We start from the raw sequence: 24,887 nt of genomic DNA on the forward strand, positions 1-24,887 counted from the left end.
GCCATGACATTTCTATCTAGAAACAGCACACTACTGCCACGTGCATTTCATTGGTTAAAGCAAACCACGTGACCACACCCAGTTTCAAAGATGGAGCCAACTTCGGTTGAATGTGAACCAATCCATTTCTGGTACCTAAACATTCTGGTTGCTGTTAGTTTGTTTCAGCCCTATCAATCTAGTACAGAAGGCAAGAGGTTAACTCGAGCCTGAGAAAGAGTGAAGTATTTATCCATTGCACCAATGGCACAGTCATGCCTCGTTTTGATTTTTTTAAAGTCATATATTCCTATGTATGTACTTCCTTATTCTCTAACATGGAAGTGTAATATAGACTCGAAATATGAAGGCATTTAAAGTCTGTCTCTCCCAGAGAAGGCCTTTGTTCTGGATTATTCTTATGCTTTAAATGGAAGAGTGAATTGAAAAAATGAATCGGAATCGAGTTATTAAAATTGCATATTAACAATGTAACATTATTATCAGAAATAGAGAATTTCAAGGTCATTTGTCATTGTGGTTTGTAGCTGAGCTAATACAATAAACAGACAAAGGAGATGTAGAGAAGACGTATTTGCTGGGACAGTGAATTTAGAGCTTAGTCATTCGAGGGTGGGGTTCAAATAAACACTCTTATTTTGAATGAAGCTATTTAAAGAGAAACCCAAGAGTAACACATTTCTGATCAAGCAGGAGAAAATAACTCTCTAAAACACCCCTCGAGTTTACTGGCATACATTCACCCGACTTCATACACGCCCTTAAGATGTTCGTGTGTTGTGCACTCTCTTTTCCCTAGGTGTTAGTGCTGTCATTTTATACCCATGAAGTTGGCTTTAGGAATCCAATTTTAGCAGCATTATTGTAGTTTTATTTCATCAAGAGCATTTTGAAGTCTGACTCTGACAACCAGCTATGCCAGCCTCTCAATAAAAACATGCCAGTTGGAGAAATGTGGGGAGGGAAAAAAAAAAACCTCAAATAATTCAACATGAAGAGAATGCTTACCTTTTGAGAAAATTCTCTTTATGTTAGAATCACCCACTAATCCTTGTTATTCCCTTGTACTGGGTTTGAGGCAGTAAGCAACACTGAGGCCTCCTGCACGTTCAGAGAGGAAAGAGAAAGTGAGAGATCAACCAGGGAGACAGGCAGAGTTAGTAACATGACAGCGAGCCAAGAGCCATCTACTGATGACGAAGAGGTTCTTAAATAGGAACAGAGTCAAGAAATAAGAGTGAATCCAGCTGTATGCTGCTGACCAGTATCCTAGATCTAGAAGATCTAGATCTACTGCTCTTAGAATGAGAGGACGATAGAGGACTAGGTACTTTTACTCAGAAGGCCTGCCCAGCTCTAATATATCTTGTCAGAGCTGGAAAACAGCAGGCAAGCAAGTGATCTATTGAGCACAGTTGTGGCGTGACTGACAGATTGATCTAGAACTCATTGAGAGCAAAGTTTCGCTACCAAAACCTCTCTACCAACTTCTCTACCTTTGTACATTTTTTTTTCCCTCACGGATACTTTTTTTTTTTTTTGGTCATTCATCCCACGTTAAAAATCTCACTCGCCGTGCATCACAGTTTTGTGTTTTGTTTATTCTTAGTAATAAAAGACAAACCTGGCTCCTGTCTTGAGTGACTTTCCCCATTAGTCTGTCAGGATCAGGAAAGAGTAAAGGAAAAGTCTTCATTTTTCTTTGTACTTCTGCATTATTATCAGTGAGACTGACCGGTGTGGGATTTGTCTGGGAATAGGACTCCGTAGATGAAGCCAGGCAGAAGATCTTTGACATACGGGAAGAGTACAGGAACAAGTTGCTGGAGGCGGAGCGTCTGAGGATGGAAGCGTTGGCAGCGCAGGAAGCCGCAGTGAAGTTGGAGGCGGAGAAGAAGTCCGCAGCCTCTGACTCACAGAAGAAGAAGAAAGGAGGAAAGAAAAAGTAATGCCCCACGTTGCACTATGCCACAGGGGGAGCGTCGGATGCACTGTCAATCACGGTGTCTCTTGGTCAAACATTAGATCAACTGAACCAGAGAAAATGTTCCGCACTCATGGTTAACACATTTTAATGTTAACATGTTGGTTTTTGCTACAAAATATTTGAAGGCACTAGCTTCTCAAATGTTCTAATTTCATTAAAATCGTTAACAAATGCTCAAGTTGTAAGTAACATTCTGTGGTTTTCACTTCGAACTTCCCGCATTAAAATAAATCCCAGTGTTCATAGTGTGTGCATGCGTGCGTGCATGCGTGTGTGTGTGTGTGTGTGTGTGTGTATGTGTGTGCGCACGCGTGTGTGTGCATGCACATGTGTGCATGTTTTCCTGCCGTGCATTTAGGGGGCAGAAACACTTTGGAGAAGGGCTATCTCTTCTTCCACATCCTTTGAGCAGGGTATCTAGTTCTGCTGCTTGCTGTGAACTCCAAGCTGGCTGGGCCACAGGCTTACAAATGAGATGACTTTGTATCTACTTGCCAACTCGGCATAGAAACACTAGGATTGCAGATGTGCTGACATGTGGCACTAGACATAAGTTCTAGGGAATTCTGACTCAAAGCGTCATACTCTCATCACAACCCCCTTGTATGCACCGAGGCATTTTATTTTTAGTTATGTTTACTTGTGTTTGTGTGTATGTCTGCAAAAGTGTCCTACCTGCAGAGGCCAGAATATGGCGTCAGATCCCCCAGTGCTGTGTCCTACCCTATGTAGGCTCTGGGAGGTGACAGCAGGTTTTCTATAAAAGCAGCACAGCTCTTAACTGCAAAGCCATTCCTCCAGTCCCCTGAACGTTTATCCAGTAGCAAAACAAGACCCTAAATAAATCAAGAAGATTACTTTGAAAAAAATCAATGAAGGTAGGTATGTATATCCTTAAAAGAAGCTGCTTCAAATTTCAAATATTTTAGAGTTTTGGTTTATGAGTTCTTAATAACTGCGTCATTATTTTGAAAAGCTGAACTTTAGTAAAATAATTCATTACTGGGCAAAGTGGTTCCAGAGCAACTGACAAGGTGTCAGGACTCAGAACCTGGCAGTGAGCATGGGGGCCTGGCAGAGATACTTTGGTTTTGTTTTGTTTTGTTTTGTTCGTTATTTCTTTACCTACATTTCAAATGTTATTCCCTTTCCAGGTTTCCTTGCACAAGCCCCTATCCCCTCCCCTTCTTCTATAAGGGTGTTCCCCTCCCAATCAACCACCCCCTTACCACCTCCCCCGACAATCCCCTATTTAGGGGTCCAACCTTAGCAGGACCAAGGGCTTCTCCTTCCATTGGTGCCCAACAGGGCCATCCGATGCTACATATGCAGTTGGAGCCATGGGTCTGTCCATGTATAGTCTTTGGGTAGTGGTTTAGTCCCTGGAAGCTCTGGTTGGTTGGCATTGTTATTCTAATAGGGTTACAAACGCCTTCAACTCTTTCAATCCTTTCTCTAATTCCTACAACGGGGGTCTCATTCTCAGTTCAGTGGTTTGCTGGTAGCATTGACCTCTGTATTTGACGTGCTCTGGCTGTGTCTCTCGGGAGAGATCTATATCCGGTTCCTATCAGCATGAATTTCTTAGCTTCATCAATCTTATCTAGTTTTGGTATATATATGGGCCACATTTGGGGCAGGTTCTGAATGGCCATTCCTGAGTCTCTGCTCTAAACTTGGCCTCCATATCCCCTCCTATGGATATTTTTGTTCCCCTTTTAAGAAGGAGTGGAAATATCCGCATTTTGGTCATCCTTCTTCTTGAGCTTCATGTGGTATGTAGATTGCATCTTGGCTAATATCCACTTATCAATGAGTGCATATTATGTGTTTTGTTTTTGTTGTTGTTGTTGTTGTTTTTGTGATTGGGTTACCTCACTCAGGATGATATTTTCTAGTTCATTCCATTTGCCTATGAAATTCATGAAGTCATTGCTTTTGATAGCTGAGTAGTATTCCATTGTGTAGATGTACCACATTTTCTGTATCCATTCCTCTGTTGAAGTATATCTTGGGTTCTTTCCAGCTTCTGGCTATTATAAATAAGGCTGCTATGAACATAGTGGAGCATGTGTCTTTGTTGTATGTTGGGGCATCTTTTGGGTATATGCCCAGAAGAGGTATAGCTGGGTCCTCAGGTAGTGTAATGTCCAATTTTCTGAGGAACCTCCAGACTAATTTCCAGAGTGGTTGTACCAGACTGTAGTCCCACCAACAATGGAGGAGTGTTCCTCTTTCTCCACATCCTCGCCAGCATCTGGTGTCGCCTAAGATTTTTATCTTAGCCATTCTGACTGGTATGAGGTGGAATCTCAGGGCTGTTTTGATTTGCATTTCCCTGATGACTAAGGATGTTGAACATTTCTTTAGGTGCTTCTCAACCATTTGGTATTCCTCAGCTGAGAATTCTTTGTTTAGCTCTGTACTCCATTTTAATATAGGGTTATTTGGCTCTCTGCAGTCTAACTTCTTGAGTTCCTTGTATATTTTGGTTATTGGCCCTCTATCGGATGTAGGATTGGTAAAGATCTTTTTCCAATCTGTTGGTTGCCATTTTGTCCTAATGACAGTGTCCTTTGCCTTAAAGAAGCTTTGTAGTTTTATGAGGTCTCATTTATCAATTTTCAATCTTAGAGCATAGGCCATTGGTGCTTTGTTCAGGAAATTTTTCCCAGTGCCCATGTGTTCGAAACTCTTCCCCACCTTTTCTTCTATAAGTTCAAGTGTATCTGGTTTGATGTGGTGGTCCTTGATCCACTTGGACTTAAGCTTTGTAGAGGGTGATAAGCATGGATCGATCTGCATTCTTCTACAGGCTGACGTCCAGTTGAACCAGCACCATTTGTTGAAAATGCTATCTTTTGTCATTGGATGGTTTTAGCTCCTTTGTCAAAGATCAAGTGACTAAAGGTGTGTGGGTTCATTTCTGGGCCTTCAATTCTATTCCACTGATCAACCTGCCTGTCTCTGTACCAATACCATACAGTTTTTTTTTCTTTATCACTATTGCTCTGTAATACTGCTTGAGTTGAGGTGAGGGATGGTGATTCCCCCAGAAGTTCTTTTATTGTTGAGAATAGTTTTCACTATCGTGGGTTTTTTGCTATTTCAAATGAATTTGCAAATTGCTCTTCCTTTCCAATTTATATCACTTTGACCTCCTTTTGTTGTCTGATTGCTCTGTCTAGGACTTCAAAAACTATATAGAATAAGTAGGGAGAGAGTGGGCAGCCTTGTCTACTCCCTGATTTTAGTGGAATTGCTTCAAGTTTTTCTCCATTTAGTTTGATGTTAGCTAGGTTTGCTGTATATTGCCTTTACTATGTTTAGGTATGGTCCTTGAATTCCTGATCTTTTCAGGACTTTTATCATGAAGGGGTGTTGAATTTTGTCAAATGCTTTCTCAGCATCTAATGAAACGATCATATGGTTTTTATCTTTGAGTTTGTCTATATAATGGATTACGTTAATGGATTTCCATATATTGAATCATCCCTGCATTCCTGGGATGAAGCCTACTTGATCATGATGGATGATCATTTTGATGTGTTCTTGGATTTGGTTTGCAAGAATTTTATTGAGTATTTTTGTGTTGATAGTCATAAGGGAAATTGGTCTAAAATTGTCTTTCTTTGTTGGGTCTTTGTGTGGTTTAGTTATAAGAGTAATTGTGGCTTCATAGAAGGAATGTGGTAGTGCTCCGTCTGTTTCGATTTTGTGGAATAGATTGGACAGTATTGGTATGAGGTCTTTTATGAAGGTCTGATAGAATTCTGCACTAAACCCATCTGGTCCTGGGCTCTCTTTTGTTGGGAGACTTTTAATAACTGCTTCTATTTCTTTAGGAGTTATGGGATTGTTTAGATGGTTTCTCAGTTCCTGATTTAACTTGGGTACCTGGTATTTGTCTAGGAAATTGTCCATTTTCTACAGATCTTCGAGTTTTGTTGAATATAGGCTTTTGTAGTAGAATCTGATGATTTTTTGAATTTCATCAGATTCTGTTGTTATGTCTCCCTTTTCCTTTTTGATTTTTTTATTTTGGACACACTCTCTGTGCCCTCTGGTTAGTCTGGCTAAGTGTTTATCTATCTTGTTGATTTTCTCAAAGAACCAGCTTTTGGTTCTGTTGATTCTTTGTATAGTTCTTTTTATTTCTACTTGCTTAATTTCAGCCCTGAGTTTGGTTAATTGCTGCCTTCTACTCCTCTTGGTGTATATGTTTCTTTTGGTTCTAGAGCTTTTAGGTGTGCTGTCAAGCTGCTCATGTATGCTCTCTTCTGTTTCTTTTTGAAGGCACTCAGAGCTATGAGTTTTACTCTTAGCACAGCTTTCATTGTATCCCATAAGTTTGGGTATATTGTACCTTCATTTTCATTAAATTCTAAGAAGTCTTTAGTTTCTTTCTTTATTTCTTCCTTGACCATGTTATCACTGAGTAGAGTGTTGCTCAACTTCCTCATATATGTGGGTGTTCTGTCATTATTGTTATTGAAGGCCAACCATAGTCCGTGCTGATCTGATAGGATGCATGGGATTATTTCTATCTTCTTGCATCTGTTTTGTGACATATGGTCAATTTTGGAGAAGGTACCATGAGGTGCTGAGAAGAAACTATATGCTTTTGTTTTAGGATGGAATGTTCTATAAATATGTGTTAAGTCTATTCGTTTTCTTCTATAATTTTGTTGAATATATTTACTGGTCCTTTAAGTTGGGAATCTTCATTCTCTTCTATACCTATTATCCTTAGGTTTGATCTTCTCATTGTGTCCTGGATTTCCTGTATTTTTTGGGCCAGTAGCTTTTTCCATTTTACATTATCTTTGACGGTTGTGTCGATGTTTTTCTTCTGCCCCTGAGATTCTCTTTTCTATCCCTTGTATTCTGTTGGTGATGCTTGCATCTATGACTCCTGATCTCTTCCCTAGGTTTTTCTATCTCCTGCGTTGTGTTCCTTTGTGCTTTCTTTGTTGTTTCTATTTCCACTTTTAGATCATGGATGGTTTTGTTCAATCCTTCACCTGTTTGGTTGTGTTTTCCTATAATTCTTTAAGGGAATTTTGTGTTTCCTCTTTAAGGGCTTCTAGTTGTTTACTTGTGTTGTCCTGTATTTTTTTTAAGGGAGCTATTTATGTTCTTTGTAAGATCATCCATCATCATAATAAAATGTGATTTTAAATCTAAAACTTGCTTTTCTGGTGTGTTTGGATATCTAGTATTTCCTCTGGTGGGAAAACTGGGCTCTGATGATGCCAAGTAGTCTTGGTTTTTGTTGCTTAGGTTCCTGTGCTTGTCTCTAGCCATCAGGTTGTCTCTGGTTTTGGTTTGTCTTGCTTTTTCTGACAATGGCTTGACCCTCCTTTAGGCCTGAGTGTTAGCACTCCTGTAGACCTGTTTTCCTGTTTTCTTTCATCTGGTTCTGTGAACAGAGTGTTTTGCTCTCAGGTGTTTAGTCACTCCTGGCAGCTGGCTTTCTGCTCACTGTGCAGGCAGGAATTGGAAGGGTTCTGCCCCTGACTGCTCCTAGTTCCCTGTGCCTATGGGCACAGATGACACTAGGCAAATTCCTCTTGGATCAGGAATATGGGCAGAGAGTATTCTCTAATTTCTCAGGAGTGTATGCACTTCTGAGGGTCTACCTCCCCCCGGCCCACATATTTGGGTGCAGGGACCTGTTTGACCGGTTCAGTTCAGTTCTGGGCGCAGACCTGGACAGTGGGTTCCTGCTGCTGACTGGTCCTATATTCGTGTGTCCAGAGGCACTATGCAGTTTCTTCTTGGGCCAGGGATGCGGGCAGAGGTGGACAGAAGTGGCAGTCTGTCCTGCAGTCTCAGGATTGTCCCCACTTCTTGGTGTTCAGCTCTTTCCCCCACGGGATTTGGAAAAACAGACATTTGTTATGTACCTGGTTTTTTGTTTTTTGTTTGTTTGTTTCTTTGTTTGTTTTTTATACTGCAATGAGAAGATCATCTGGGGAGGAAAGTGGGGACATTTCTCTCCAGAGCTTCCAGTCCAGCCTCCTGATGAAAACTACCATAGTACTTTTTACTCAAAATTGCTTCACTTTGATGGATGCCTTTGGGTTATTTAACAAAATCTTTGTTTAAAGGATTTAACTTAGCCTACATGTTCATGGCCAAATGACTTTTGACAAGGATACCAAGAATTAAAGACACAAAAAGGAAGCCTTCAATAAATGATCTGGGTGAGGTGAGTTTCCAGAGAAAAATGAAAGTAAAAATCAAACAGCTACACCTATGTTTCAACCATGTTTTTACAAGATTGATTGACAGCTTAGTTCTTCATGACTGTGGAGAATTGGAATGTTTCAAGCCAAAGATAAAAGTATGGGCAGATTTTAGTGTCTTAATAGCTACTCATTACCATGTCTGTGTCTCGCTTCCTTTTGACTCTCAGACATAACCTCCCATCCAAGTACTAACCAGGTCTGACATGTGTAAGGTTAAACCTTTCTGGTTCAGATAGGAGACCATTAGCATTTATCAACCCCAAAGCTAAGATTATCACCCCATAACCTCTACGACACAGAGCAGAAATTTCCCCACTCTGTTGTCTTCACCAATGATTCTGGAAATGCATTGATTTGAGGCTTCTATCCACTAATAACAGTGGGAACATTACATTGTGGTCTCTCTAGTTTGATCATTATGTATCTCATATATATCAAGTTATCTCACTGTACGCCATAAATATATATAATTAATATACATCATAAAAGACTAGATGACACTGGCTGATTTAACATCTTCTTTTTCTGTTCGTTTTGTTGTTTGTTTGTGTGTTGAGACAATGTCCATATGCAGCCAAGGATGGCCCAGTACTTCCCACCTTTTTCTTCCTCTTCCTGTGTGGTGGCATTAAAGGCATATGTTACAATTTATTTCTGTAGCAAGGAACCCAGTTTCACCCATTCCAGGTAATCCTTCTTCAAACTGAGTCATATTCTCCAGCCCTGACAAAAGTCTCTTTATAGATAAATATTTAGTAGTTACAGAACACTTTAGAAGTCACTTTATGAAGGTGTTTTATTTCAATTTGTTGTCATAAAGTTTTTGTCCAGCTAATTACATAACAGATAGTGCTTTTTTTTTTAATTTAGAAAAAAAATAGTTTCTACCCACAAGTGTATTTTCTCAGAATAGCACCAATGTATTTTGAAGGTCTTTGCTATTTGAAGCTAACCACTTATTTTTTCCTCTTTGGTTGCACCTATATGGCTACACTACTACATAGTAGTAATCTATAGTCTAATTTTGAAATAACTGATGACGCCTGAGTCGTCACGACAGTGAGAACTGGGTGTAGGCTTGCAAGATTTAAGAAATAACACATACTTGGGTCATCTGTGTTAAAAGAATGCTGTCCAGGCTTTACTGAGATCTCCTTATATACCAGAGACAAAAGCTGTGGAAAAACAATAAAGCAGGTGAAAATCTCCCACCAGAAAAACAGGCAAAAATCTGCATCTTGGAAAGTCCGGGCTCCAAAACAGGGGCCGAGAGCAGATGCCAAGGGTGTAAACAACTTCTTGCCATAGCAGGCTGAAAGGTTCAGTGAGGGGGAAGGGAAACACCCCAAGGTAGGGCCCAACAATTCCCCCTCTTTTATTTATTTTTAAGTAGCACCTGTCTTAGGATCAATCAGGGGTTCCAAAACTCTTTCCCATCCCTGAATACCCTGCCAGTCCTCAGGGTTTCTGTCTTAGGCAATTATGGTTCCAAAAGGTTGCCCATCTTTGGCTCACTACTTGTCCTACAAACTGAGCCCAATTTGTGCCGATGGATTATTCCTGGCCAATGAAAACCAAACCTGTTTGGTTTCAGCCTGAGACTGGATCTGTTGGTACTTAAAATGGCACAGCAAAACAGCCCAAGGGCAGCTGCTAAGAGCAAGAAATCCCAGAATGATGGATCCTGACCACTCTTTAACGAGATGTCCAGCGTATTTAAGAGCTTCAAAGAGACTATCCCCAGCAAGAGGTGTTACCAAGATTTCATAAATCTATGGAATATTTACAAAGCTATAATCCCATGGTCTAGCAAGATAAGCATTTAAATCCCCAACAGCTTTGCTGCTATTAAGGACCTTAACAGGGGTTACACACACAGAATGATAAAAGGTAGAACAAGATATAACATAGGTTTCGTAGAGAAAGTCCAATTGTTCCTGCAGGAGAGCAGTTTGATGGTTGAGCTTAAGAATGACCAACTGAATATGAGTATTAATGCTATTCTGCACAGTCAATGCCATGGTGACCTTTCCAGACAACATATCCACAGTTCCAATGACAGCTGCTGATTAAGATATGGCCACACTGGCCACTGAAGCAGCAGTGGCTGAAATGGTGATGGCATCAATGACTGCCACAGTAATGCAAAAGTCTCTTTTATGCCTGTACAGTACCACTGAGAATCAGCCTTCATCCAGAGGTATGGGGATCACACCAGGAACTCGAACAATCAATGCAAAATCTTCCTGTTTCCAGCAATTGGTCAGTAGACAGGACCTGGAAGAACAATTGAGAATCTCCTCCCTTGACACTGCCTCAGTCCCATTCCAAACCAAAAAAGAAAAAAGGGAGCCAACACGCGTGGTGCAGATTTCAGAAAATTTTTACTCTCCTTAATTGGGCTAAAATGTAGGGAGGTTTCAAAAATATCAGATACACTTGAAGAGGCAGTACTCAAAGGTCCAGGCCAGCACCAATGTGTTGGTCTAGGAGGCAGATAACTATCATTTCTTACAAGACTAATGGGGTACAAAATATCTCTCAATCCTATAATACTAGCATTGGTAGCATTAATATGCAGCAGTTTCAAAAGGTAAAATAATGTTAGATATGTAAACACTATCTGTATAAATATTGCAGGGCTCTTTGGGAAACAAAGATAGTGCTAAAAGGAGGGCCTTTAATTCAGCCAACTGTGCCAAGACAGAATCAAGCATCGATCTCTCCACCTTGCCCTCTGAAAGGACCACAGCATATCCCTTAGAAGAACCATCAGTGAAAACTACTCTGGCCTTACTTAAAGGCTGTTTTATTTACTATAGAGGGAAAGATCACAGTGTGTAACTTAAAAAATACTGACAAATTTTATTTTCAGGATAATGGTTATCAAAATGACTAGTAGTGGAACATGAAAAATGGACCAATCATCAAAAGTTTAATCAAATTACTTACCTGTTCTTGATCATAAGGTAAAATAATCATTCTTTGAACAGGTTGCATAGTCAAGACAGCTCCCATATCATGAAGAACATCCCTTCCCCATAGATTAACAGGAATATTATCAATGATAAAGGGTTGAAAATAGCCCATATGTCCTTCCTCTTTCCATTTAAGTATTTTACTACTTTTTCAAGGAGTTATAGCTGTCCCCACTCCTTGTAAAGTACGTAATGACTAATTACATTTTTAGTTGCTTCTCCTGTTAAAGCAGCTGCAACCAGAAAGTCTGAGAAAGTGTCAATAGTCACAAATCTAGAAATACCAGATTATTGTCTTTAGCGATTACTATATTGATGATATAAAGAATGAGATTATCTAATTGTTCCTATGCAAGGCCCAAAATCTGCCTGGTATATAAATCTATTGTGACTTTGCCCTCACTAAGGAGTCCAGACAATCCAGTCTGAGTTCTTAAATGGCTTACAAAGGAACAGTTCACTTCTCTTAAATCAGTTGTATTAACATAAGTAGTTGTAAGTTTCTAGGGTTAACAGTATCTAAAAGAGGAAAATTTTTAATCAATTGCAAACCATAAGCTACACATTAGCTATCAATATATGAATTGAAAGCTTGATATTTTTAATATTTTAACAACAGTGGCTACAGCATGTAATTCAATAATCTGTGTACAGGGGGAAAGTCAAGAGAATAAACATGTGATCCAATTGCATGTGTTGCCTTCTCATTAGATAACCAATTTGATTGCTGTTTGGAATAAGGTATGTTTTATCAGGTTATTTTTCTAAAATACTTCCATGACTCAATCTTACAATTCTGTACATCTGGCTCAGTTTACTTTCTGTAAAGCTATTCAGTCACCCCTCAGTTAATTGTCTAGGGTAAGAGAATTTGCATCTCACTTGTGGATATCAAACAAAGGCTTAAGTCCTACTGTGGTGAACTTAACATATCTTAGAAGATTTTAATAATAATTTAAAGTATAAACTATCTTGAATTTTCTGTGCCACAGTTTGTTTAGGATATAAATAATGTCTCAAATGTTGAAAGGAAATATTGAATCTTTTCTGGAGCAGCAGCTACTCCCCAAAAATTAAAGCACGTTGTAAGAGTAAACACTTGTAGTAAAATTAGAATGTCTAGATAATGAATACTATACACTGAAAGATTCAAAGTCTTAACTTCTTGTATTGAAGCAGGGACAAAAATTTGTACATAATATAGGGTCATAAGTGGTTTCTCAAGGCAAAACTTTCCAATGATATCACTTCATGGGTTCTCCAAAACTATAAACAAACTCACTGAATGAAAATCTTTCACAATCACCAGGACGTAAAGAAAAAAATAAAAAAATCTTTTAAATCTATAATAATTCTACATGTATTTATTGAAATAGCAGTTGGAATAAGCAAACAGGCCATAATGCTCCTATAAGTTCCATAGCCTCATCAACCCTTCATAAATCCTGTAACAATCTCCACCTGTTTGATTTTTTTCCCTTAATTACAAATATGTGTGAGTAAGAATCCTGAGCCTATCTGTGATCGAACTGTAAACTGTAACCAATGTAACACTGGCAATCATTAACCATAATCTTTAAGTTTCCTTGTAATACCAGAGCACAACCATAACTTTGGAAAGCAAAACTCAACCTCCAACAAACCATCTATTCTCCAAAATCCAGTCTCTCCAAAACACCAAGTCCTTCCTCATGCTTTAAAGTTTGACGGTCAATTCTTGCATATGAATGGACAATGGTGCAGGCTCTAATACCTCAACAAAGCGACACTGTCCTAAATTCTTTTATAAGTGTGGTTTCTATTATATTATTTATTAATTATATTAAGATATTATCCCAACTTAGACCTGTTTCCCTGGGTGGGCTCACACCATGTGTTGTCTAAAACGACTCCATCCGAATTATCAGTTTTAAGCCAACTTTATGTTACCAATGTTAGAAACTTTTAACCATATCCAATAACTTAAAAGCTAGTAACCTATAACCAAGACATGTAGAGCATATTATACATTTAAAACCAATCAGAAACAAAAAATGAAGTGGCTACACATATCTTTAATATTTAGATCAAACACCACTTTTACTTTTTCTAGCTGTAATTTTAAAAGAAGCACCTTGTCACCTGTTGAATCCAATAATCAAAGTCAAAGATTTTTCTAAGAGAAGCAGCCATCAGCTCCATTACCATAGAAGCTGTGAAACTACTTTAGGATCTGGTAGTGTAAACATTTAGCCAGCCCCCTGGGGAGCTTCCCCAGCTGACCTAGGCTCCTAGCTACAGATGCAGGGCTCCAAAAGTCAATTGAAACTGCTTTTTATTTATTTGTTCCCTTCTTGAAAGGAGTTAAAACTAAATCAAGGGGTGAATCAACCAGCATTTAAAGTTTTAACCATTTTTTTCTTTTAAACAGGAAACACAAAACATTCAAGCAACGAGAAGCAAAACCCAGACATAAATTGACATACATGGACAGCTTGGTGCACCAGGGACAGACAATAGAAATAGAGGGAAAGAACTAGATGGTGTCCCACCAAAGGGACCCAGATATCCTACCTAAAGGACCCAGAACCAGAAATAAGCACTTCTCCAATCGGCCAAGGAGGCAGGATGTCTCTCTTCCTCCTTCTCTCTCAAGGAGAGCTCTTAAAAAGCTTAAGCTCATTTTCCTTCTTTCGCCAAAACATCTGCAGAGAGTCCAGGAGGACTGTTTTTCTAAAAACCATTCTCTCTCTTGTCTAGGATGTAAACTGTCTCTAGTCAGTTTACTGACTAAAAGACTAAAAGCATCTATGAGAATTGACTTCACTTCTCTAGATTTTAGCATAACTCTAAAAGAACACATACACAAAAACATTTTACCATTATTACCTTGTCCCTTTTTACAAGGTTTACTCACCACTTGCTCAAATATTTATTTTTCTTTGCACATGCTTTCAATTCCCACGGTCCTTCCGAATCCTGCTTTCTGAGGCCTTTCCTGGACCATTTTCCCCAATATGTCCCTCCTTCTTCACCGGCCAGCTTCTTGGGACAATCTCGTCAAGTTGTCCTCTCTTTCCCGATCTCGGTGGGACCTCCATTTGATGACACCTGCATTGTCACGACACTGAGAACCGGGTGTAGGCTTGCAGGATTTAAGAAGAAACACATACTCGGGTCACTCATGCTAAAAGACTGTTGTTCAGGCTTTACTGAGATCTCCTTATATACCAGAGGCAAAAGCCACGGAAAAAAAAAACAAAGCAGGTGAAAATCCCCCACCAGGAAAACAGACAAAGTCTGTGTTGTGGAAAGTCTGGGCCCCAAAACAGGGGCATAAACAACTTCTTAACAACAACAAGCTGAAAGGCTGGGTGAGGGAGAAGGGTCCCATAGGAAGTCCCTGCCCCAAATCAGAGACCAAGAGCAGCTGCCCAGGGTGTAAACAACTTCTTGCCATAGCTGCCTGAAAGGCTCAGCAAGGGAGAAAGGAAACACCCCAAGGTAGGGCCCAACAAATATCAAAACATTTAACCAATCATATATGCCTGTTCATGATTTGGCCAGATGGACAGGCATATCTGCAATCTAATGAGACAAACAAGTATGCCTGTGATTCAACCAGACATATATGCATGCCTTTGATTTAACCAGACATCCGTGTTTACTTTTAATACAGCCAGGCATGCATGTGTATGACTTAATCGTTAAACAGTCATATTTGCATGCTTAAAATTTAACCAGGAATATACCTCTGCCTATGTTTTAATTAGATGTACATATGTGCCTATAATTTAACAAGGCATGTGTGCTTATAATTTTACAAAATTCTTGTTTTCTTTAATCTTAAACTGAAGATGTCTTGTTCACTTCGTTAATTACAAAAGCCCACTCTTCTAATCTGCTGATACTTTTCCTACTGACATTTCCTATTTTCACCAAGCCAGAACACATGTGGATGCTTCATCACCACACACCCCTGTGGGTCCTATACAAAGAAACCCCCCAAAAAACAAGTGACTTTGTGAGTATTCTAGGTAAACACCTTATGTACTAAAGAATAATTGATTGCATCTGTGATTAAATCATGATTAGTTAGCCAATCCTTGACTGTTCTGCATATATACGTCTATCACTTAAACTCTATTTAAACCTGAAATCCAAATCAGAACCCCAAAGACGGACACAGGAAGTCTTCTGGGACTCTTCTCTCTTTGTTCTTTTCTTAAATATCACCAAATTCAGTAAATTTCCCTTCTCTGGCTTTAATTATTACTCATCTCTTTAATTAGCATATTGAGGAAGGGTGGCCAAACTCATTAGGGTGGCCAGAGCCCAGGTTTGTACCCTAAAACTACAATGGCATCACTTTGTGGAGTGATATTTATCCCTTGTCATGAAACACAGTCACAAAATGTGGAAATGACACAAGTTTAGATGTTCTTCAGGCTGCCAAAGCAAAAGGCATAGATACCTCCCTCAAACTGAGGGATTCCGTTTCTTCCTTGATAACATCCCATCCTGGTTGTATTTAAACATCATGATAGTTTGAATAAGTTTGGCCCAGAAAGTGGCAGTATTAGGAAGTGTGGCCTTGTTGGAGGAAGTGTGTAGTGTGGGGATGGGTTTTGGGACCCTTCTCCTAGCTGCCTGGAAGACAGTCTCTTCTGGTTGCCTTTGAATCAAGATATAGAACTCTTAGCTCCATCTCTAGCACCATGTCTGCCTGCCTGGATGCTGCCATGTTTCCTGCTATGATGATAATGGACTAAACCTCTGAAACTGTAAGCCAGCCCCAATTAAATGTTTGCCTTTGTAAGAGTTGCCTTGGTCATGGTGACTCTTCACAACAATGGAAACCCCAAGTCAAACATCCTCAAAACGAGAGAGATAGGCTAGTCAAGTTTAGGCTGGTTTTGCCTGCGTGCACAGTAAGGCAGTGTCCTCAGTGAATTACTAGGGAGAATCTCCTACTTAGCGTCTTATGCCTACGAGCAACGAGAGGTGCATCTGATTAAAATAATTTCATTTTATGGCAAAAAAATCAAAGGGGCATATGCATTGAAGAAACACAAAATCAAACTTATTGAAGCCAAGAGACCACCTATATTCTACTTCTCTAGTAATCAGCAGTTCCTCCTCGTAAACTCCACATAAGAGAGGTTATAAACAAGATCATGGGGCCCTTGAGTGTTTGTAGGCTTCTTCCAGAGTCTGGGGGTGGGGGTAGCTTGCAGTGTATTGATCTACATGGTTGCCTTACCTTTACATAAAATTTCCTTTAAAACTCTTCAATCTTTGGACTGAAGAAGAGAAGGATTTTCAGGTCTTCTAACAAGATCCCAAGAGTCTGGAAGCACCTGGTTCAGATAGCAGCCTCCTGTAAGAGTTACAATTTGCTTGCCATCCTAGGTAAGAATGGAGGTTTGTATAGCAAACACCAGCTGCTCTCCAGGCCAGTAAATACAATACTACATGACTAGGAGCTCAGCACTGATGATGTGCAGGACAAACAACAGGGTTGGTAAAGAAATATCTAGAACACTGGATTGTTATGTAAGGCTACAAAAGAGGACCTCATTGCTACAAGAATTCTCAAGTCAGTCGTGTTCCAAATGCCGAGGGTCTGAAACATACCCTCGATTATTTTAAATCAGCACAGGAATGTTCACTTTCATAAAGAAAGTAAAATTATTTTATTAGTGTTCCTTTCCAAGTGGCTCTTCCTATCTGTTTTATAACATGGCTAGACTTTTGTGGTTAAAAACGAATTAAAGAAAATTTGGTCATGAGGCACCCCAAAGTTTGCTGAGGTGTGAGATGATTCAGAGCCTCAGATACAAGGCTGAGTAATTCAGTGTCTTCAGCAATCCTACTAGAGAGCATGTAAAAGTAAGGAAGCCAAAGGGAAAAGTTTACTGTAAAGGGTGAAGTCAGCTCAGGCCTAACTGAGTATGTATGTGTGCATGCGTGCTCAACATGTATGGCGGACACATACTGTGGAGCCCCTCTGGAGGTCAGAGGACAACTTCGTCAGGTTGGATCTCTTTCTATCTTGTGTTCTAAGACAAACTAAGACACTCAGGCTTGGATAGCGTGTGCCTTTACCCACCTCTTGTCCCACCACCGAGCCCTCACTGTTTTTTGAACAAGACAGAGAACAAAAGCTGTATTTTGGTAAATCACCAGAGATTCAAAGCCTTCTCTTAGTTTTCTGTAGTCCTTCTTTTCCATTTCGCCCTCCCATTCACCATTCACTCTCCTCCTCTTAGCTGCTAGGAGACAGACAGGCTCTTTACTTGCATTTCAAGAGAAGATCTCCCGCTTTATGTTGTTCTGTGCCTTTTATCCTCCAGGAAAAGAAATTAAAAAGGTTTATTCATTTTTCTGCTATGGGTATGAGTGTTTTTCTTGCATGCACAAAGATGTACTTCACGCATGCCTGATGCTCAAGGAGGCCAGAAGCAAACATCAGATCTCCTGAGACTGGAGTTATTGATGGTAGTGAGCTGCTGTGCCTATGCTGGGAACTGACTCTGGTCCTCTGCATATTCGGCCAGCACTCTTAATCACTGAGCCATCTCTTCCAGGCTCTGTTTTGTATACCGTGTAAGCAAGCTACCAAAGAATATTGTCCTTGATAGTTTGTCTGATGGGGGTTACTCTGATAACTCCTTCCCCTGCAGTGATTTTCCTGGGAGGGTTCCCAGCTTGAGGGCTGAAGTAGAAACTTAAAGGTTCTTTGGAAAGTCAGTTAGATGGTGTTTTGATGGGACAAACACATGAAGGAACGTTTCGTTAAAGTGAACACCGGTGAAATACTAAAGCAGACTCATGAAGGAAGGTTTCACTGAAGCAGGCACAAAAGGGAGGATGTTCTGCTAAAGCAAGAGTGCGAAAGGACACGTGATGAAAGATTCTTTGCTAATGACACACATGAATTGGTCGGCCTTATATTGTGTCATCCAGCTGCATTTGTCAGGAAGCCAAAGAAAGAAACTCATCAAAAACCTTCTGGTGGTGTGTTGTAGCTGATTGGATGCACATGATGAGGCAAGACCTGTGCTGAGGCAGGGCACGTGGAGGACATGTGATGTTTGGAGGGTATGAAATAGGGCTCCACAGAGTGACCGAGCTAGAGCTTGGCTTGCTCTGAGTCCAACTTGTGAATCTAGGGTCAGAACTGTAGGGCACATTCGACCAACAGATGCCAGGCTACAAACCTTTGAGGGCCCTGAAAGTCAAGAAGCCTCAAAAACTCACAACGAACACCCCAAGAGAGCATGGAACCCCAGATAGGACAGAGAGTACTAGCACTAGACGACAACTCTATTGGCCAAGCATTCTTTGCTCATTGTCCTTGCTTCTCTCTCCTTGGACACCACACCATGGGTTTAAAAAGACAGCAGCTGGCAAATGAGGAAAGATGTAGAACCCGAAGGCAGAGAGAGGCCATGCTTCCTGCCTTCTCCCAGGAACACAGGCTTGGCTTCGCTCCACACCTGAGCATGAAGTTTTAAATGGCAGGAACTATCAGAGTCTTTATTTTAATGGTGGGGAGGAGCTATGTGATGACTGGACAAAGATTCTAATGCCAAATTAATGAATATTTCTTTAGTATCAAGACCTCGCTAAAAGTCTCCTGCACAGCCTATATTAATCAGGGTTTTCTAGAGGAAAAGAATGAACAGAATGAGTATATATTAAAACGAAGGATTTCTTAGATTCACTTATAAGCTCTGGCCTAGGTAGCTCAATAATGGCAGCCCCACAGTGGAAAGGCTAAGAGCTGGTAGCTGTTCGGTCCATGACACTCAAATGGGTCAGTGGTCTTCATCTGGCACTGGAGGCCTACAGAGAGCTGCTGGTCTCCAGGGCATATGGTAAGGTCAAAGAAGCTGAATCTTGAGGTCCTTGAAAGATGGTGCCCAGCAGCAGAGTAGGTGACAAGACAATCTTTCTATCTCCCTTTAAGCATGGTTTCCCTGACACTTTGGACTTTCTTTAATGCTTCCACCCCCACCATTCTGCGGCTTGTCCATCACGTGTCTCACCACAATATCTGCCTTAACTCACAGGGAAGCAATATCCTCTTTCTCTTCTCTACCTTCCTTTCCTGGGCAGCGGCCACACTTTATTTCTTCCCTGTGTGTGAGGGGGTGGGGGTGGGGTGTCTTTCAAACGCGAATAAAATGGCCCCAAGCTTTCTTTCAAGTCCATTCTCAAATTCTGCCATTAGTGAGGCTAAGAACTCCAAGAGGGAACTAATTCCTCTAGTAATATGCATCAGCTCCGCTGAGAGGCCCCCACCACCAAATTCTCCATAACAAAACGGAAGATGGCTGATGGCGTTCTATAAGAAACATGCCCCAAAGGAAGTGCTCACAGGAGATGATGCGGACTACAGGGAGCCAAAGGAAGTCAGGGGTCAGCCTTGCTATCTTACAACAACTCTCTCTAAAGATCCAATTACGGGGCGGGGGGGGTGAATAATGAGGAGGGTAGAGGGAGAATTGGAGGGGGGAGTGGATTTGATCACAAAGCATTCATGCAAGCATTATGTTATCAAATGGAACGAAAGAAGGCAGGCAGGCAGGCAGGAACGGAGGAAGGGAAGGAGGGAAGGAAAGAGGGAGGGCAGGAGAGAGGGAGGAGGGTCCTACTCAGTTGGTTCCTCCCAAAAGGAGTAAGTACTCAGTGATTTCCAATCATTCCAAAACCCACCTCTTAACAGTCCTTTTACATCTCAGTCACCCTACTGGAGACCAACTCTGTAATATTTAACCCTTCCGTTATGTATTAAACGGGTTTGAATACCGCGGAATGTCTTATGGCAAAGCGCGGCTTATAGCCAACATCAAAAGAGGCTTTTATGATTGTATAGAGGGATCTGCAGCAGGGAAGGAATTAAAGACAAGGAATACGTTTCGGATGGTCCTGCAGTTTGAGGGATCGTTCGCTTCCGTGATGTGATTAGAGCCAGAGGTGAGTGAAAACCCAATCCCTCTACCCTCCACATCTGCACCCCCTCCACCAGAATAGATGCGGTTCTGCCGTCTGAGGCCCTTTCTCCCCTCCTTGTAGGTATAGAAAGAGGACGGATTCCTACTTGTAAGAACTGCAGAATTAGCCCCCGCCCCTGAATCCATACATTCGTCGACACACTTGAGGCTGTTGTTTTTTGCTGCACGTGAAAGTTCACTTCCTTTCTTGTTTCTTTTTTCTTTTCGCAGAAGATTCCCTTCTCATGCAGTGCAAAGAGAAATTAGTGTCCCCCGAAGTGGAGGCCTAAAACGCCAGGCAGGGCACCATTTCCCAGATTCTCCAGTAGAGGGCACCAGGGGACCAGCGTGCTGGCTGAGTAGTCTCACTAGGGAGATTATGCAATGATAAGGACGCAGACTCCAGGGACTGAGATGGCTGACACCGGAGAAAACCCGCACAGCTGCGGCCCAAGAGGCCCGAGTCCCCAGAGGGCAGGACGGTATTCAGGAATCTTCCTCCTTCCCATGAAACCCTGGAAACTGCTTAGTTGTTTTATTTTGGTTGACTTGAGGCTGCCTACAGCTGTCAGCTGCCTGTGAAGGGGTGACACTGACTAAGTGCTGGTGATGGTTTTCTAAGGAGACTGCCCAGAATTCTTTTTTCCCCTGAGACTAAATAATAATAGTTATTAAAGGCACCAACCATCTCTTGCGCGGCTCTTCTATGCTGTCAGGGAGCCAGGGTTGGGCAAGCATCATGTAGCTTTTCCTATGTTTTTTTTTTTTTTTTTTTTTTTTTTTTGCCTCCCACCTGCTGCCAGGGGTCCTGCTAGCATCTTTTATCTTCTTCCCCGCTGAGTTAAACACAGCCTGTTAGAAACCCAGAGAGGGAAGAAGAGAAGCATAGGACATCAGTCTCTCCCCAAATAGCCTCAAATATATTCCATGTATTTACCCTGGAAAGAGCATGCGCGCGAGTTCAGAGTGTGAGAAGGGTTCTGCACATGGTGATTGACCCAACCCGGCTTCCTCTTGCTAGGGCTTTGTTTTGTTCTACTTTTATTTCCTTCAAATGTGCTCTAGCTGGATACTGTATTTACCAAAAGGATCCTGGTAAAGCAGGAGATGAGAGATATTATGGAATTCTCTCTGGGTCAGAAAATGGGCTAGTAGCTTTGCGTTTTATTACGTTGTAAGAAACACCATAGATTACTTTTTTAAAAATTTAAATATCAAACCCAGGCTTGTTTCATTGAAGACTGCAAGGGATTTGGAAAAACGTAGATCTGGAGGAAGAGAACATAAGTGAACTTACAGTCCAGAGATCATTGTTGCCATGTGATTCATTGCGTAAACAAATGCACACATGCTGGGCTTTCAAGTGTTTTATTAGTCATAGTGGCTATAATCTATTACTTCCCTCCTGAAAATATTCATAATTCAAATATTTTCACTCTTAGTCCTCATCATGTAAACATAACAATAAATTCATTTAGTGCAGGAACGAAGGGCAAGGAGTTGGTCTCATTATTCTCAGTGTTTTGTTCCTGATGACATCATTAAGTATGTTTTGAACACTCTGGTATTCCTCCCTTCCCTGCCCCGGGGCCATTGCTAGAAGAGAAATTGAGAGTGAACTGGAATTATAAGATTCTCCAGTATGTATGCAAATGCTTTCCCAGAATCATGGTGCCGTCTGTGTTCTAGTCAGTTGAGGTCCAGAATTTTGTCAGCTTTGCAGTTACAAAGAAGCCTCTCATTGTTCTAACTTGCATTCCCATGTCTTTTTCTCTTGGATTTCTCAGATTTTTTTTTAAAAAGATCTTTGGAAAGGGACAAGAAACAGATTCAACCACAAGTAGAAGACAAGGAACTAGGAAGACTTGCAGGCTGAGTGGGGAGGTGATAATTTGCTGAGACCTTGTCTCTTTTCATACAATGATGATTTCGTGGGCATCTGACCTGCATGGGATGGGTTGCTCTTGTCTCCCTGAAGTTCATATGCTCAACGGTCTTCAAGTGGATGGTCTTAGGAAGACTTTGGGACAGGGTTGGCTAATAGAAGTATAAGATCCATCAAATGGGTTGACAGGCTTGTCAAGGAGAGACACTGGAAACTTCCCTTGCCCTCCATCATGTGAACACACAACGAAAAGACAACCTCTGTGATCCAGAAAATGGCCTCACTAGATGGCAAACTGGTCAGTGCCTTGATTTTAGGCTTAGCAGTCTCCAGATCTGCCAGTAGTGCATTCCTATCTTTATAATGGTGTTCTGTAATAGTAGGCCAAGGGGGGTTGTCAGTAGCTGTTGACATTGGGGAAGAGATGACCCCAGGGATTCAGGTTAGAATGATTCTAGAATTTGGCCACTCACCCATGATGATTGTAAGACTTATCCCTAAGTTCACGAAGTCTAAGTACTGGAAATTCTGAGGATTTTTGACCTTGCATGAGGCAGAACTGTGGTTTGGAGGTGGAGACAGATTCTGACAAGTATATCACCCTGTGACTCAAGCCCAAGAGTGTGCATCATGTATGGGTGGATCCGTGTCACCTCGTATCTGTAACTGAATCTCCTTGCCAATGTCACTTTCCTTATTTTAGTGCATATGAAAGCCACGGGGAAGCTATGCTGGAAGGAGAGCATTAGGAAACAGCCATGCATTGGGGAGGCAACTCCATTTACTCAAGCACCAATTTGCTGAAAAACAATTTGCCAGAAACCCAATTTGCCAAGTTTTAAGAAAGCTTAAAATGTTTGAATTTCAGTCAGCCTTGACCCATACTTCAAGTTGCTCACATCTGCAACGTTTACCTAGGCTTTTCTTTTTTTCTTTCCTTTCAAAAACAAAACAAAGCAAAACAAAACAAAACACAAGGCCAAAGCAAGTTCAGAGGCAGGTACAAGTATAGGCGGCAGAAGTAAGGGCAGAATTAAACTAATGCTTATGTACAGAACCTTCAATGAGTCAGGAAATTGGTCATTTTTCAAGTTAATTTTAGCAAACTGGCTTTCAACAAATTGGCTCCCGTCCCTGTTTGGTACCGTCTTCCAGAAATACCTCCTTCTGCTTTTTCTATGGAGTGGTTTCCAACCAAAGTACTTTACCTGAACCTTAAGATTGTGCCATTCCTAAGAATACCCTCAACATTCAACCTTTTCACACAGAACATAAAGATTTAAGCACCAGCTGGCTCAACCAGGCTGCAAGCTCTGAGACAAGCTGAGTCAAACCATGTGACTATTCAAAGAGCCCGGAGCTGGGGAAATTCACACAAGTGAAACAAAGAAGTTTACACTGGATATTTTGAAATGATAATCCTCAATGAAACACAAACAGTAAGGAGAGCACCCGTCCTAGGATAAACAGACAGTTGGGCAGATGGCTTTGGAGAAGTATCTTTCACGGATGCGAGATTATGGTCTGGGAGTCCTTTGTGAATAGACTTTTGTAATTATCAGAAGTTCGTCGTGGCCCTTGCAGTTAGTACAGCCATTTGGTTGTTAAGAGGTCACAAGGATGGCTCCATTTTGATTCTTCCTTTTATGTGTATGAAGTTTCCATGGTGATGGACTTCTGGACATGAGCTCACTAATCTTTCCAACCTGTATCCATAGCCATGGACCTGGGGTAGCCTAATTGTAGGGCAGATGATGCTGCTCACCAGTTTTCCTCACCACCCGCTCCTCCCCTGACCCCAGCTGATACTTTCATGCACTTTTGGGTAATCAACACTGAGCAAAAATAATTAGCTCCCTCTAATTTCTCCTGCCCCAGGGGCGAGTTGTCAAGCATGTGATCCACTCCAGGAAAATGGAATACAAAAGCTTGGTGTTCAGAAGAGAGAGACAGGCAGGGCATGGCTGCTGGAAGTCACTTTCTGCCACTTTGTAGGCATTTTCCTAATTTTAGACTAGATCTGGATCCCCTTCATCTTTTGCTCTTGTGGCCGTGGAAGGTGGGGCAATTAGAGATGGTAGGGAGTGTTCAGAAAAACAAACCCTAGGCAAAAGACACTTTTCTGCACATTGGATCATGACAGAAATCCATTGCGCATGTATTATTTGTATGGACCATGCCGGCTCCTGGACTATGTCAAGGTCACTTTATATACAGCGTGTGTAAGGGAAGAGAAACTTATTCACAGAAATTCTAAGACAGTGTTTATGAACTGAGTCCTAAGGTCTTAGGTTGGTTGTGATGTGAGCTGGGACAGTATTTATCTCAGCAGATGTGGCATGGGAACTCAAATTGTGACTAAGGAAGTTGCAAGAGTGGGCTAGAGAAAGTGTCGTCAAAGGTACACTGATGGATGGCGCAAAGAGATAAACGAGGAAATGAAGCTGACCAATGGAGAGAGAACACTTTCATCGGTCATGCCAGAAATTCAGTGAAGTCTGAGTGGCCTACTCATTTAAACCCACCTTCACAGATGTCCAGAGCTGAGAACGACTTGTCCATATGATCAAACAAGACTTGCTCTTTGTCAAGTGTGTATTAAACATACTCTTTAAGGAAAATATAAAGCGCAGACAGATGGATTGATGGATTTATAGATAAATACATGATAGCTAGCTAACTAAGAGAATTAAGGCAGATGGGAACATAATCAATACGAAATTTAAAGCTGTTATGTTCCTTTTATTGTTGTTGATCTACCTTCTACCCAACAGAAGGAACATGTTCACACTTCATAAAAGG

The 24,887-nt window shown here is 41.1% G+C and overlaps 1 protein-coding gene across 1 annotated transcript in view; it reads left to right on the forward strand.

Moving 5' to 3' along the window:
* Adgb (androglobin) overlaps nt 1-2,153 on the forward strand; it is a 124,088-nt gene extending 121,935 nt beyond the window's left edge. The window contains exon 36 of the mRNA XM_032894985.1: nt 1,761-2,153. Within this exon, the coding sequence (XP_032750876.1) occupies nt 1,761-1,949 (189 nt within the window). The 3' untranslated portion in view covers nt 1,950-2,153. The remainder of the gene's footprint in view (nt 1-1,760) is intronic.
* Nucleotides 2,154-24,887: the final 22,734 nt, after the last annotated feature.

Source organism: Rattus rattus, chromosome 2, assembly GCF_011064425.1.
Source record: "Rattus rattus isolate New Zealand chromosome 2, Rrattus_CSIRO_v1, whole genome shotgun sequence".
In the NCBI taxonomy this organism is placed as follows: Eukaryota; Metazoa; Chordata; class Mammalia; order Rodentia; family Muridae; genus Rattus; species Rattus rattus.